We start from the raw sequence: 14,692 nt of genomic DNA, 5'->3' as shown, positions 1-14,692 counted from the left end.
TCCAGACAGCTACTATTAGGAAGAGCGAGCATGAACTTCACACCAACCTATGGCTCCTCTCACCTTCCAGGGAGAGCAAAACCCACTACTCTAAGCCCAGTCACGCAGCTGAACCTCTGCATGCCCAACCTTTGCCAAAGCCAACAGCGTTGTGCAGCACTGCAGAGGTCACAGAATCACAGAATGTTAGGGACTGAAAGGGACCTCAAAAGATCATCTAGTTCAATCCACCTGCCGGACCAGGCATACCTAGGTGAGATTACACAGGAAGGTGTCCAGGCGGGTTTTGAATGTCTCCAGAGTAGAAGACTTCACAACCCCCCTGGGCAGCCTGTTCAGTGCTCTGGCACCCTCACTGAGAAGAAGTTTCTTCTCATATTTGAGTGGAACCTCTTGTGTTCCAGTTTGAACCCACTACCCCTTGTCCTCCCATTGGTTGTCACCAAGAAGAGCCTGGCTCCATCCTCATGATGCTCACCCTTTATATATTTATAAACGTTAGTGAGGTCACCCCTCAGTCTTCTCTTCTCCAAGCTAGAGAGACCCAGCTCCCTCAGCCTTTCCTCATAAGGGAGGTGCTCCACTCCCTTGATCGTCTTTGTTGCCCTGCACTGGACTCTCTCCAGCAAGTCCCCCTGAGCTTACCCTAACAGCAACACTCCATACCGGCTCCTTGCTTTCTCCAGTAACCCCCTGCTTTCTCCGTCTACCTTAAAGCTCCTAAGAAGCATCCAGCCACCACAGCCCACCTCACTGCATGGAAGGTACCCCAGCCACCAAGGCCTACAACCACCGTCCTCATCCCAAGTCCTTGCCCTCATATGGGTACAAAACCATCACCCAGCAGGGCCCTCACACAGGCACATCCTACCCCTTTTTGGCCACCCTGCAGGGCCCACCGTGGTTTTTTGCCCCACAGCAGCCACTCCCATGGCTACAACCCACCTGAGCCTACCTGCCCCAGGGGAGCAACTTCTGTCACCTGTGACTGACAAATACAAAACTATCCTCCCCGGCACTGATAATAGGAACAAAAAATCTTTTAAAAACCCCTAGGCATAATGTAGCAAGACTAGGCATAATGTAACAGAAACCTAACAGCAAAACAACAACTCTATAGAGACTGGACATAAGGCAAAGTGGGATGTCCTTGGCTTACAAGCTGGGAAAGCGAAATGTTCTGCTAAATGAAGAGCTACCTGCGTTTTGGTGAGTAGCAGCACCAAATGACAATGTGCATGCTCAAGAAATTAGGTCAAGAAGCCAACGCTGGGTGGGGACACCACCCTGTGAAGACCACAGGGGACCACGAAGAGACCCCTGATGAAGACTCTCAAATACAAAAGATGGACATCCGTCAATGGGCGGGGTTATGTAAATAGTTTATGTTTAATGCATTAACTAAGCAGTACAAACAAATGAAGATGCAATAGCTGTATGTAATAAATACCAAGAAGTGCGAATCACGCACATGCTCGATTAGAGGAACATCCTCCGAGCGTCCGGCACGCTGCAATAACCACTTTCAAAACAGCGTTAAGGAGTCTTTTTTGCCGACTTTTCGGTATCAGCGCAGGGACGGAAGCAGACTGCCAGCTCCCCATGGCACCCCGGAGGGGAGAAGGGACAAGTCACCCACTCTGGCTCCAGCCCCACAGATAACTCCCAGGTCCCACACGAACAGCCCCCGGGGGATGCAGAGATGAGGGGGGGCAGAGATTGCACGTCAGGAACCGCCGGCACCTGGGCCGCTGCTCTGCGAAGGCCGCAGCCGACTCCCCGAGGGGCAGCACGGCGCTCAGAGCCGAGGCGAGCCCCTCCCGCCAACACGCGGACGGGCGGGCAGGCACACAGCCGCACAGACCACCCGGGCCCGCCGGCACCGCCGCTTCCCGCGGCCGGAATTCCCTCCCCCGGCCCACGTGGCTGCGAGCGGCCCCTCCTCCCCGCTACCTGGGCTGCGCCTCCCGGAACAGGCCCGTCAGCGCCCGCACGCTCTCCAGCCGGGCCTGCGGCGCGGTCGCTACAGCGCGTCCCAGCCGCGCCGCCGCCTCGGACAGCGCTCCCGCCGCCGCCATCGCCGGCCCCGCCGCGGCCCAGCTCCGCCCCCCGCCGCGCGGAAATGGCGGCGGCCCGGCCCCGGCGGACGGGTGGTGCGCTCGGCGCTGCGACCCGACCCGCAGGGCCGCCGCGGGGCACGGTGGTAAAATGGCCGCCCCGCCTGTGGGAGCTGGGGTAGCTCATGGCGTGGGTCCACGGTGCGTAAACCTTGCCGTTCTCCCCGTGAAAAATAAACCGTAGGGACAGCTTTCTGTTGCACCTTGAGCTGGAGAGTGTCTGCAGGAGGCCACGAAGTTGGTGAAGGGTTTGGAGAGGACGCTATATGAGGAGCAGCTAGTCACTGGGTTTGTTCAGCCTGGAGAAGAGATGGAGGGGAGACCTCATGGTGGCTACAGGTTTCTCACAAGGGGAGGAGGAGGGGCAGGTGTTGATATTTCTCTCTGTTGATCAACTACAGAATCCGAGGGAATGGCAGGAATATGTGTCGGGGGGGTCTAGGTTGGACATTAGGAAAAGGTTCTTCCCCCAAAGGGTAGTGGAGCACTGGAACAGGCTCCCCAGGGAGGTGTCACGGCCCCAAGCCTGACAGTGTTCAAGAAGAGACTGGACAAGGCCCTCAGACACATGGCGTGAACTGTGGGGTTGTCCTGTGCAGGGACAGGAGTTGGACTCGATGGTCCTTGTGGGTCCCTTCCAACTCAGGACATTCTGTGCTTGCACCTCCCACCACGGGCCTGTAGCCACCCAGGCGCTGCCCCTCGGCTCTCCACAGGGAGCGGGGTGAAGGCTGGTTGTGCACCGCAGACCTCAAGTCTGGGCCTTCTGCTCATCCCATGTGCTTTCGGAGGTGTCTGCCGGTAAATGGTCCAACATGCAAACAAAAAGCATGCATATAAAAAGCATACGTATGTTGAGGGAAGAACATCAAGCTACCCATGGATAAAAAGACCTGTTTGTGGCCAAATGCTATAGAAAGCCTCATTAGCTGGAACTAAACTAAGTTTACCAAAGATAGTCAAAGAAATCTAAAAGCAATACCTCCTAATGCTGTCTCCAAAACAGGTTTCTGTCACCCAGCATGCAAGAAAAGCCAATTGTAGTGCACAGAAACGAGATATCACAGAGTTGCGCAAGTCTGGATGCAGGAACAAAGCCAGCATGCCAGAAAGAAAAGTAACAGCCATTATATACAAAGTCTTGTCACTACATTCACTCCTTGAACAGCCAATTGGTTACACATTTGTATATCGGTTACATAATAATTTTAGCGTATAATAAGCAACATTCAACTAAAGGACACTTTATCCAACAGTCTTGAGATATATGTTTTAGCAAGACTCGAGGCTCCAAAATGTCTAAAGGTGCAAGGCCAGTAGTCTCTATAGTGTCTGATTAGGTGTTTTGCAAGTTACTCTTACCTTTGTTAGATGAGCAGACTGACCAAAACTGAGAGGATTTACATATATTCAGGTTAGCAGTTGCTGGCAGGATTCATTCTTTTAAGTGATAATGACTACACCAACAGAAAGCTGGGTGGAAGAGAAACACACCAGTGATTCATTGCTTCCCACCCATGCCTTCCTCCCCGCATCTCCCAGGTACCTGTGGCCCTGGGACCAGTGCCAGGGCGCTGCAGGGGGAGAAGGGACCCATCTCCCAGAGCAGCCCCTGCACACCTGGAGGTTGTATCCCTCTGTTAGAAATAAACTTGCATGACTTGGGTTACCGGTGGGGCAGGCTTTTTAAGACCACTATTAAATTTGTTTGTCCATTAGTAAGTGTCATTTCCAGGCTTCTTCCTGGTAATTATTGTGTATTACTTATTAATGCACAAACAAGCAGCTCTCGACAGCTCTAGGAGAAATTAAGTAAGTAAAAAATGCCATGCAAGAGCCTTGGCAATCATACAAGTTCTTCAACAGCTCCTATTACTTTTAAGAATTGCCTGTTATGAGTAAAGAGTAATTTATCTCAACTGCAGTGAAACTCGAGACTAAGATTAGTGAAGCATCAGAAGTGTGCTGGCTGCAGCTGAGAATGTTGTGCCTGACAGTGATGGCCCTGGGAAGATCTGGCTACTGCACATAACAGCATTGTTGCATGTTCTTGCTGACCACTGGTTCAGTATGTCCAGACAACCAGCTGATCACAGCTTCAATGAAGAAAACAGTAAAGTACACTGAAATCCAGCAAGATAGTCACATGTGCTCTGTGGAAATTATCTGCAAATATATTTGTGTAGCTGGTTTTATCCTACTCTGTTTGGGAAGGGACGAAGTGTGGCCAGCAACACAATTTTATTCAACCTTCATCGTCTTTTACTTGCCATTTTGCCTGTCATTTGTCAAACACAAATCTTGTAAGCAACAATTTCTTGTTTAGCCCTTATAACATCTCTCTTTAGGGATTTTTTTCAATGATATCTTATATTTTAAGGCAAGAGTTACCCAGCTTTTACTCCATCAAGCATACAGATTTTTCTTGTAGTGTACTTATGCATTACACTGCCAAATATTCCAAATCAAATAGCTGAAAATACAGACTAGACCATAGGTGTCCAAGACATCAGGATGGGGATGCATTAATTCTGTAATGCAAACTAGCAGACTATTAAGGCTTCAACTTAACCCCAGCTGAAGTAAAGGAAGGCAAAAGTAACTTGTGTTTACCCTGGGGCAAGGTTAGATGACATGCAGCAGCTTCACATATAAATATTTTCTTTTTAAGAACACTTAGAAAACAAGGCACAACAGAAGAGTCTTTTTTCTGGCGATCTTAACAGGCTCCTGATCTTGGTAATGTCTTCTTTCAACAATTTCCATAGGCCAGCTTTATCCTGGTTAGATTTGCTGCCGGTTTCATCAAATGCCTCTTCAGTTATTATTATTACTCATGGATCTTTGTGAAAAATAGTTTTGCCTATGCATAAGATCTCTTTTGAATTTCTTTTCTGCCCTAAACAGCCACAGCATTTTTTGTTTTCCTCATTTTAGTGTTTCCATGCTTCCATTCATTCTCAACAACCTACTCAAAACCACCTTTATTACAAGGCTATGCAATACTTTGAGATAGGCTTCTCGTAAGGCAGTTTTGCAGGGTCTCAGGGATATCACTTATAGAATTTAGTGATTTTTACCAGATTACTCACAGATTATGTACCTTGAGCGCATCTGATCTGTCTGATTCTGTGAACACAGGCAGATCCCTTAAAGATCCAGCTTTTCCTCCCAAAGAGTTGATAATCTAAGTAGCATTAGTTTTTCTTTGCACAGATATAGAGAACTGTAAGAAGGAAAGTGATCCACCTGGAACGGATGACTCCATCTGAAGATAAGATGATGCAGAACCTATTTATAAGAGTTCTGCATCTAATTAAGAGGTAGAGCAGTCTCTTGAGGCACTGGTGTCTGAAGCTGGATGTAGAGAAAGATCCACCCCAGCTGAAAAACTGGAGGGAGACAGTTTCCCTGTTTCAGCAAACACTGGCTCTGCAGGGGGCAAAGCAGGTCAAAGACTTCAAATCCCTCAAATGTTGAGAGATGGTCACTCATTTTAATCAAAAGATGTATACTAGCCTTGCCTTTTTTATTGTAGGTAACTTCCATCAGAAGACAAAATTTGGGCTCTGGAAAAACTTACTTTACACTAAAGAAATTCCCACAGCATGTTGTATTTCCGGCATAAATATTAGCTTTCTGTCTCTTATTTTGGGCCTGTATTAGATTAAACATGACTTGGGCCACAAAGCTTTGAAGCTGTAGACCAAACTTTTATTTTTGGTCTAGCATTTAATAGGATCCAGTGAAATTTATTGATGCACTCTGGAAATGCTTTTGATTAGCCTTTATTGCTGAGCAGTCAGTCCCATGGCAGATCCACTGAGCCATGGAGCACACCACATCCTCATGCTGCCCCTCAGTTGCCCGCTTATACCAGGCAAATGACAGTAATTAGCTGAGGAATTCTGAGCACCTATATTAAGACAAGGAATAGCACATTTGAGAGAACGTAGTGCCATATTCATAACCACCAGAGGTGGAACACTGAACAGCTTTTATGTTTTTTGGAGGTATTCAAGAGCAATAAGAATACATATTAAATGGGCACTACAGACTTTCATAAGCCCAAGAGTAGCTATTGCAGTCGCGAGCCAACAACTCAAGATGTTATTTGGTTTCACATGAGATGTTATACATGTGTCTGAGGGCCATAAAAGAGCAGCAGCATTTGATGTTGAGATGAACATGTCACTCCTTTGTTATGTAATAGCAGAAATGAATTTAATTTTTCATAAGAAAGAAATCCCTCCATCCGGACAGAAAGCCTGCAAGGCCCCGGAGAAGATGTTCAAAGTGGTCGCAGTTTGTCATGGAAATGAGTGGCATCTTCCAAGAAGTAAATATGGGTGAAATGCTGTCCACTGTACAGTTGTCAGGCTGAGAGTCACTGCAAATACTCTCACCTCATTTGGTAGATGCAGTCCAATTTCCAGAGTGAATGAGGAATTTCATCACTGTCACCTGCCCTTCACAAAGTTTTTATGCACTGCATGGGGTGGTTTTGTCAGGAACATCATTATCATCATCATGCTGGACAACTGTGTGAACATATGGAAGGACACAATCCTTGCCCTATCAGCTGGATTTGAGAGAGGCTACAGATACCTGGTACCCAAAGTCTGGTTCCTTTATAACCTTGGGAATTCCATTGTACATGAACCTTACCTTCATGTACCCATTGGTTTATATTATGCAGGATTTAACATCAGGATTTTGTCTGGTATGGCAGGAAGTGCAGCTGAATTTTAAGAATGCTGGTGCTAAGTTAAAGGAGGCTGTGTGTACGCAAATTTACATAGTCTTGCTGTTTTCTGTGTGTAAGGGACACTAAGATTGTCTCACATATCATTAGAGAATGTGTCAGCTCTGGGAGTGTGCTCATGGCCTCTGCACCTCTCCATCATTCTGATTTTAAACAATATCAAGCAGGAAACACCAAGGGAAGGGTCATTTATTTCTTTGCTTGTCATTAGCTTTGCTCTTGGCAACAGCTGCCTGCAAGGACAAAGAAAAAGCTTGGGCTATTTTACCACCTTTTCCCCATCCTGACCCATATGCACTGAGTGTGGCTCTGCCTGCACACCTTCCGTGCGTTTACCAGCTACCACCTTTCTCGTCCTCCAGCTGAAAATACCTCTTGGGCTGCTTGAACTTGCTTGAGAGCTGGGCTGGGCATCCTCCAGAGATCCTAAAAAGTGCCTTTGTCTGCCTGCCTTTCCACTCACTCCCTCCCTTGCTGCAGCAACCTCTTCCCTCTCAGTTTGTAGTTGTGACAAGAAGTAATTTCCATGCTGCGAGGGCACAAGCAAAGCAAAAACCTTGGCCAGGGACAGGCTGTCTTCCATTCAGAAATTTATTCCTGTGGATAGAGAATCTCCCTATTACAGGGTTTGAGATTAAATCCTGGGTTTGGGATTTAATTACCAGGACTGTGAGGAACCCAGTGGCTAAACCCATAGTGATTTCTTTGTTGCAGAAGCAACATTGCATACAGGGTTTGCCTGCTTAAAACCCCAGTGTCTGAAAGGCACAACGGGATCCCTTTATCTGCAGCACATGGCACCCACCACTACAAAAGTGAACGCCCAGTTCAGCTTGTGCATGTGTGTTTGCATGTGCTTAGGTATATAAAACCAAGGTATGTAGCATATCAGAGACTGGCAGATCTGTAAAAAGCATGAAGAGTTTCTCTGTTATTATATAGTATACACTAAATCAGGACTCAAATTGGCACATGGTGAGTGGTGTTCTCATTTTTGTGAGAGCCAGGGTAAATATGGATTGGGATCACTAAGGAGGTGAGTATAGCCACAATAGAAAATGGAGGAGAGGGGATACACACACTCTTGTGTGACATCTGAGGTAATGCAAATTTGGATTAAACCAAACCTTAAAGAACTCACTGATTTTTCCTCTATTTGGATTTCAGTTGACAATAATACAGTTTAACACTGTGACAGGGAAAAAAAATGCAGCTACCAAAGTTTAATGACTGTAGGAAAGGATAGGGATATGCCAAACAATACACAAAGCAGGGAAGGACATCTCTCTCCACAAGGCAGGCTGTTGCTGACACTGATCATGAAACTAAAGAAGAGAAGATGAATGTGGGGAAGGTGACAGTAAGCAGCAGCTTTACAGAAAGGCATGCCTAGAAATGGACTGTGTTGCATAGAGGCAGGATACATGGAATAAGTTGTGAGCATTTTGTTTAAGTTTTTGTGGGAAAGGAGGATTCTTGAGGAGGACTTTGAAGGTGAGAGGGTGCAGTTACCAGTCTCCTCTTCTGACCTTTTAGATTATCCAGCGTTATTTTAAGTCCTAGACTCCTGGGTGAAAATGCTCCCACGAGCAGTGCTAGGTGTGAAACTTGTGCCATATAACACAGATTTCCCATATAAATACAATCAGATCTCATCTCTCATGTTGAAATCTTGGCTTTTCATGTGTTTTGACAGCAGCAACAGTTTTTCTGGACTTCAGCAGCCTGGACAGCTGAGCGTCCAAAAAGTTGCTATTAAGTGTATGTAAATCACTCCTGTGCTCTATACTGAGCCCACCAGGCTTTTGTGCATACAAGGACTCTGTCACAGAACAGAAGGTTCAAGCAGACTTGCTGCTTTTGCCTGCAGTGTGTAGTCACTCTCCACATACACATTAAACCTGACCTGCTGGGCTTGCGTCATGTTTGCAGAGCTGCACATGAGAAATTTACCTTTTTTGGGGCTGCAGAAGCCACTGTTTATCATCTGTGAGCAAAATCCTCCAAAAACCTGTGTACAATCCTGGAAATACTATCCTGATTCTGCTGCTTGGGAAATTTAATTCATCTGCTAAGCCTGCAGTCCAGCCTGGCTCCTTCAGCTGTGTTAGAAAGATACTACTGGATTGGTGAGAATACTTTCTAAAATTATATTTTCTTCCCAGAAAATAAACATCCTTCCTAAGGAATAGAAATAACCAAAAGCTCCTCACCACCTGGTCTCTGTCAGCAAGTAAAAAGGCATGCACTGAAATATTTTTGAGGAACTTACAAGTGAAGTCGTCCTCCTGAGTGCATGTGTCAAGCCCTTATGAATGGATGGACGAAGGGAAATGCCCACAGGGAATCCCGCGTTACTCAGCACTGCTCCCATTTATCAGCATCGGTGGACCTTGTCAGTGCTGAGAAATTTGCTGGAGGGAAAAGACAGGGGGTAAAAGAGCAAAGAACAAGAAAAAACAGTATAGTGACTCAGAGTATCTCCTATTTTGGGTTGCTGCTGGTGACTGGAAGTGAAGAATTGTAGCTGTGATCCTGACCGTGCTCTTACTATGAAATATGGATTAAACCCCTCCAGCTCTGTCAACAGACTGACATCTAGTGGAGGTACAGAAATGGGCTGCAGAACTCAACCTAAAATAATCTCTCTGACTATACTGAGTTCATATTATTCACTGCAGATATTCTGTTCATTTAATTTGTTAATTCCATTTATGGAATATAATTTCATTAGTGAATCTATGTGTCTTTATTGTAAACTAAAATCACAGGAGGTGATACGTAGATTCGCAGCATTTCACTTAGATCCTAATCTTTCTGTGTAGGCTAACTAAATCGTGTAAACCCAAGACTTTAAAAGCTTTTCTGTACTTACAATACTATGTCAGCAGATAAGCTTTGTAAGACAAGGGCAACAGGACTGGGATTTGTATAATAGGTGTTAAGAAACAAATACCTACAAAGTTGGGTTTGGAGCATTTAAGAAAGCCAGTCTTATGTCACCATAAGAAATAATATTTGAGAAGATGCTATTGGTAACTTGGAAGTTGCCACATACATAATTTGTCTGTCTCTAGGGGCAAAATATATCCAGTTATATATAGAGAGTTGTTAGACTGGCAGACAGATACAGAACTGAAAATAAAGGGTTGAAACTTCAATTCTCCGGAAGACTTTTCTGTAGACATTTGTCAATTTTTGTAGCTATAGGAAAAGTGTAATAGTTATGAGAAAAGGGTAGTGAAAATTGTGAGTATTAATTTTGATATAATGCTGTGAAACTCATGAAGATCTAGTTTAAAATCTCAGATGTCATTTTATTAGAATTGTCCTATGCCAGCTTTATGTTTCTTTGAAAGAAACGTGCAACCTGAACTGTAAAAAAGGGAAAAAATGTAGCTGTTAAAGTAACATCTTTAGAAGATTTCTGAAGATTTGTTGATATGAGGATATTTTATTTATATTTTTTATTTTATTTTATTTTCAAAACCTTAACATACCAAATAAATATCTGATTGAACTCTGCTGTCCTACCTGTGGACCTGAAAAAAAGAAAACTATTTTTTCTTTTAAACCAATATGTACAAGCTGCCTGAAAAGTTCATCTAATTACATATCTGAAGGAAGGCTTTGATCCATTCATGTTTTATACATGTTTGTTTTTTCTTCTTTTTCCACCAGATCGTGTCAGTAAACTAAGGTTAAGTGATGTATAGATTATTATTTCTTTAAACCGCCATCTTAGCTTCCTTAAGAAGCCACAAATATAAATTATATTAGTTTCCTTTTGCATGTGCTGATTATATAATAAGATTTGGTCTCTGCAGAAGTCATTAATTGTATTTACAAGACAGGATTCTGATTTTCTAAATTTAAAAATCCCCCACTCTTTAATGACCAGGAGTCATAATGCTATGGAGCTATAAATTTCACAGCTCACATGGAGATAAAAGTGCATTTTGAAGGAGGGGGTTGTCCATCTGTTCACCTGTGCAGCATCCTCCTTAAGCCCAAACCTCGCACAAATAAAATCAGCCCACTGTGTCCGTATCTGTCTGCCACACATTAGCCACTTGCTAGATTGAGACTACATGGGTTTTATTGGCTTCTCCCCACATCATTTACCAACCTCTGGATGTGCCTGGTACCTCAGTAACACTGCATGCGGTTTTTAAGTAATATAAATTAATAATTAAAATAAATATTAACTATTAATACCGTGCAAACACAGACATGTTCAAGACGCTCTCAGGGATGGGCAAGCCTGCTTTTTGATCTGAGCAAGTGCTGATATTCACCGAATACAGATGCTGGTTTCACTGGAGGGGTAAATAAAGAGAAGACACAATGGTGAGTTGAAAGCGGAGGCTCGGTTGGCAAGAACTGGGTCTAGGATTATGTCAGTCTAAAGCTCCCCACCAACTCCTCTCTCCCCTTTCTCCCTGCCCATCATTTTTGTTAGCTGGGACTCTGCAATTGCACCAGACTGCAGGTCTTCCTGTTAGTCTTGGGAAAATGTCTTGTTTGTCTCCCTTTCTGGTTTAGAGGCAGGGCAAAAAGGGGGATAAAGGACCACATGGCATTCATGTCTGCTAGACTTCATTTTTGTCTTTTACCTGTGCTCGCCCCTCGCTGGTGAAACAGCCATCCCTGCCCACAGGGTGAATCCGCATTGCAGGCTCATCACGGCCCTGGGGCTGCGCTCAGAGGTTACAAGCATCGGGATTTGCGCTGCTCATGGCCCCAGTACAGGGGAACGTGTAGGGTGGCAACAGAATGGAAAGCAGCATATTGGTTGTATAATTACGCAAAGTAAGAAGCCTGAACTCCGCAGGTCACAATCTCTGCTCCACTGTTTCTGTTTTATGCCAACTTCATAAAAAGCCAGACATGTATCTTGGACAAAATCTGCTGAGTTGCTTTTCCAGCTAGAAACTCCATCCAGCTATATGTGCTATAGCTTCCCAAACTAACATCCCCTTACCTCCTAAAACGTATGTGATTTACACCTGCCCACCCCTGACTTCTGGATACGGACTATAGTTTCCCAGCACTGTCTCACTCAGTAGGCAAAAGAGGAGTCATTTGATAAATCAAAAAAAGGTAACAGAGTCAGTTTTTCTTTGCAGAAGACAGAGGTTTCTAAGACCATCGTGTTAGGTGAAGAGTCTGAGTATGGTGTGTACCTTCATTCCTGAAGCAAGGAGTGCCTGTTCTGAGGAATCTGTTATAAATCACATTTTTAGTGAGACTGGCAAAGCTGCATAACTCTGGCCTCGGGGAATCTGTCTAATTTGTCAGCTAAAATTCAGTCTCCTGATAGAAAACTAGTCCATTCATGCTTCATGAAGGCTAATTACCCATGGAAGGAATCTGCTCAGGGAACTTGTCAGCAGTGATGTGATGTGGTGTGGCACCATCATCCGGCTGGGAGCTTCCCAGGAAAGGTCAGCAGAGTTCCCCCTCCTCCTCGTGCCGAGCCGTAGCTCTGTTTCTCCTCTGTACATGCACATCATGGCACGGTCAGTGGGATGTCCCGAGAGAGAGGTATCGTGATGTGGCAAGTTTGCAGGGAAAACATTTGCTCCCAGTAGCAGGCTGTCTTCTGCATCTGGAAGTAATGGGAGTTTGCTGTAGTCAGAATGGTCTAAGAGAGCATTTGCGAGAAAATGTATGTTTTGTTAGACCACTAGCAGTGTTGCAGAAACCAGAGGAGTTCTTATGTACCCGCATCTTTCTTCCAGACCTGCGACAGAAGCTGCTTACAAACTCACTGCCACTTTGCATTCCAGTACAGAAGGGACATGAATAATGAACAGCAAATAGGAGCTTCCAAAAACAGTCCTGGGAAGAACCACTACTTAAATTCTTGAGAACTTATTTTTTGTAATCATTCATGTGCATTATGAACTGTAAAAACCTTAGGATTGAATAAATTGCCACAGATTTAACACTTCTCATACCAGGGAAGAATTTTGTTTATCTAGTGGACTAATTAAAGTAGTTTAAAAGATTTTCTAACTACGGATCATAGTTTAATTCCATTCCATAATGTTAGATGTGCAGTGTATTATTTTTCTTCTGGGAAATACTAATCTGTTGCTCATCCTAAACTTTAATAAGTACCTCTAGCTGTATTTGTTCCATCTTAGTAGCATTTTAAAATCACTGTGTTTTGGTACTCTTAAATATGTAGCCCAAACTTTGTGTATGTCACTCAAATAGTGATGAAAATTGGATGAGATGTTGGAACAATGGTTGGATCTTGGGGGAGAAGTTCATTTACAATTATTAGCAACTAGAGGATCAGAACCTCTCACGGCCAAGTCATGCTCACGTAAGAAATCTCTTCAGTTGTTTAACTTGCTTTAGGAGTTACTCATTATGCAGTTACGAACAGGTCTCCTAGGCTGAATTAATTGTATGAAAAAAACCCAAAATTAATAAGATGAGAACTGCTCTGGAAAAAGTTATGTACAGCCCCAAGCTATCTATATGCACTGTTTCATTTGCTGTTATAGAAAGGCTTAGTTAAAAAATACTGTTACCAAAAATTATTTGCTGAAATTAAAAAGTATGATGCAGATTGACTGAGTATGCCTGAATTCAGCAGGACACCGAAGCCAATGCAAGTTTGCAAGAAACCAAGCAGTATTGGGATGACTAGCAACCTTAAAATAATGCCTGTGTTTAAGTTTCTTGATGTACCAAAACCCCTCTCTTCTGTTTGACTCCATCAGGTTTGTGTGTTTGTTCTATTAGATGACATCAATAACCAGTCTCTTCTCAGAGTGCTGTGTAGAAAAGGGAGCATAATTGTCTGCAAAGAGGCCTATTAAGTGTTTGCTTTTAAATCAAAGAACACTTTTGAAATATTAAATAAAGAGGGACTACAATATACAAGTCACTCCAACCATCTCAAAAATACTGATGCACATTAATGATTTACTTTGGGCTTATACATCTATTTGCTTTTGTATTCAAAACGTTGCATTGTTACCCTAGAAACCCCAGTATCTCTCAGAGTTTAGCTTATTCTCCATCTAAAGTACACCCTCTTAAGGAAATTCATACAGGTTCTCGTGAGAGCACTTTTCCCTTTTTTTCCCCCCATTGTTTGTAAAGGAAGAAAAAAAAAGACTGGTTTTGTTGTGAATGGGCCATTTTTGTCTTTTCTTCCTCTGCACTCCCATCCCATTAATGCTAGCTGCAGTTTAAACATGACAGCAGACTCGGCCACTGTGTTCACTGTTTAACAACGTTCCCAGTCTTAATTGAGTTGGGCTGCTTTAGTCCTACATCGATGTGTATTGATATGCCGCAAAAAGCCTTTCTAAGAAATCCCTCTACTTATTTTAGAGGATACCCTGGTTCTCAACAGTCTGGCCTCTCCTATATGCCTTCAAACAAGGGCAATGCAGCTCTGCTCTGATACGCTTATGTTTTACTGGGGTATCATTAACTGGGACATATTTCAGCCCTTGGTACAAAGGCAAACGTCAAGAAGAGGTTGCCAGTGAGCCTCACAGCCCTGCTTCTGCCCCATGGGATTCCCTGGCAGGTAAATGAGGATGGGGAGAAGAGCAGTAATTACCCCATGAAAGACTTTACCCCTCAGAAGCCAGAGATGATGTGAATTGACTGCCTTGAAATTGCCTGGCCTCCCTTCTGCGCTGGTGGTGATTGCCAAAGATCCAGCTCAGGGAGCTGAGACAGGCAAACGTGGTGGCTGCACACCAGCGTTGGAGCTGGTGGAGTTGGGAAAGGCGCAGTCCTGCTTTGTCCCCAGTGCCAGTTACCACTCTGTTGT

General features: G+C 44.3%; 1 protein-coding gene across 3 annotated transcripts in view; it reads right to left on the bottom strand.

Moving 5' to 3' along the window:
- Nucleotides 1-2,483, bottom strand: part of ATXN10 (ataxin 10) — a 103,255-nt gene extending 100,772 nt beyond the window's left edge. Inside the window, exon 1 of one of the 3 annotated variants that reach the window (XM_021297335.2) lies at nucleotides 2,321-2,483. Coding sequence is in view for 1 of the 3 variants with exons in the window: in XM_065033232.1 (XP_064889304.1) it covers nucleotides 1,954-2,078 (125 nt within the window). In the remaining 2 variants the exon portion in view is untranslated. Of the gene's footprint in view, nucleotides 1-1,471; nucleotides 1,837-1,953; nucleotides 2,132-2,320 lie in introns of those variants that run through there. The other 2 variants (XM_065033232.1, XM_021297337.2) reach the window with 2 other exon arrangements.
- Between the last annotated feature and the right edge of the window lie 12,209 nt (nucleotides 2,484-14,692).

Source organism: Columba livia, chromosome 1, assembly GCF_036013475.1.
Source record: "Columba livia isolate bColLiv1 breed racing homer chromosome 1, bColLiv1.pat.W.v2, whole genome shotgun sequence".
Classification (NCBI taxonomy): Eukaryota; Metazoa; Chordata; class Aves; order Columbiformes; family Columbidae; genus Columba; species Columba livia.
The sequence above is the reverse complement of the archived record's forward strand: the minus strand, read 5'-3'. Positions and strand labels throughout refer to the sequence as shown.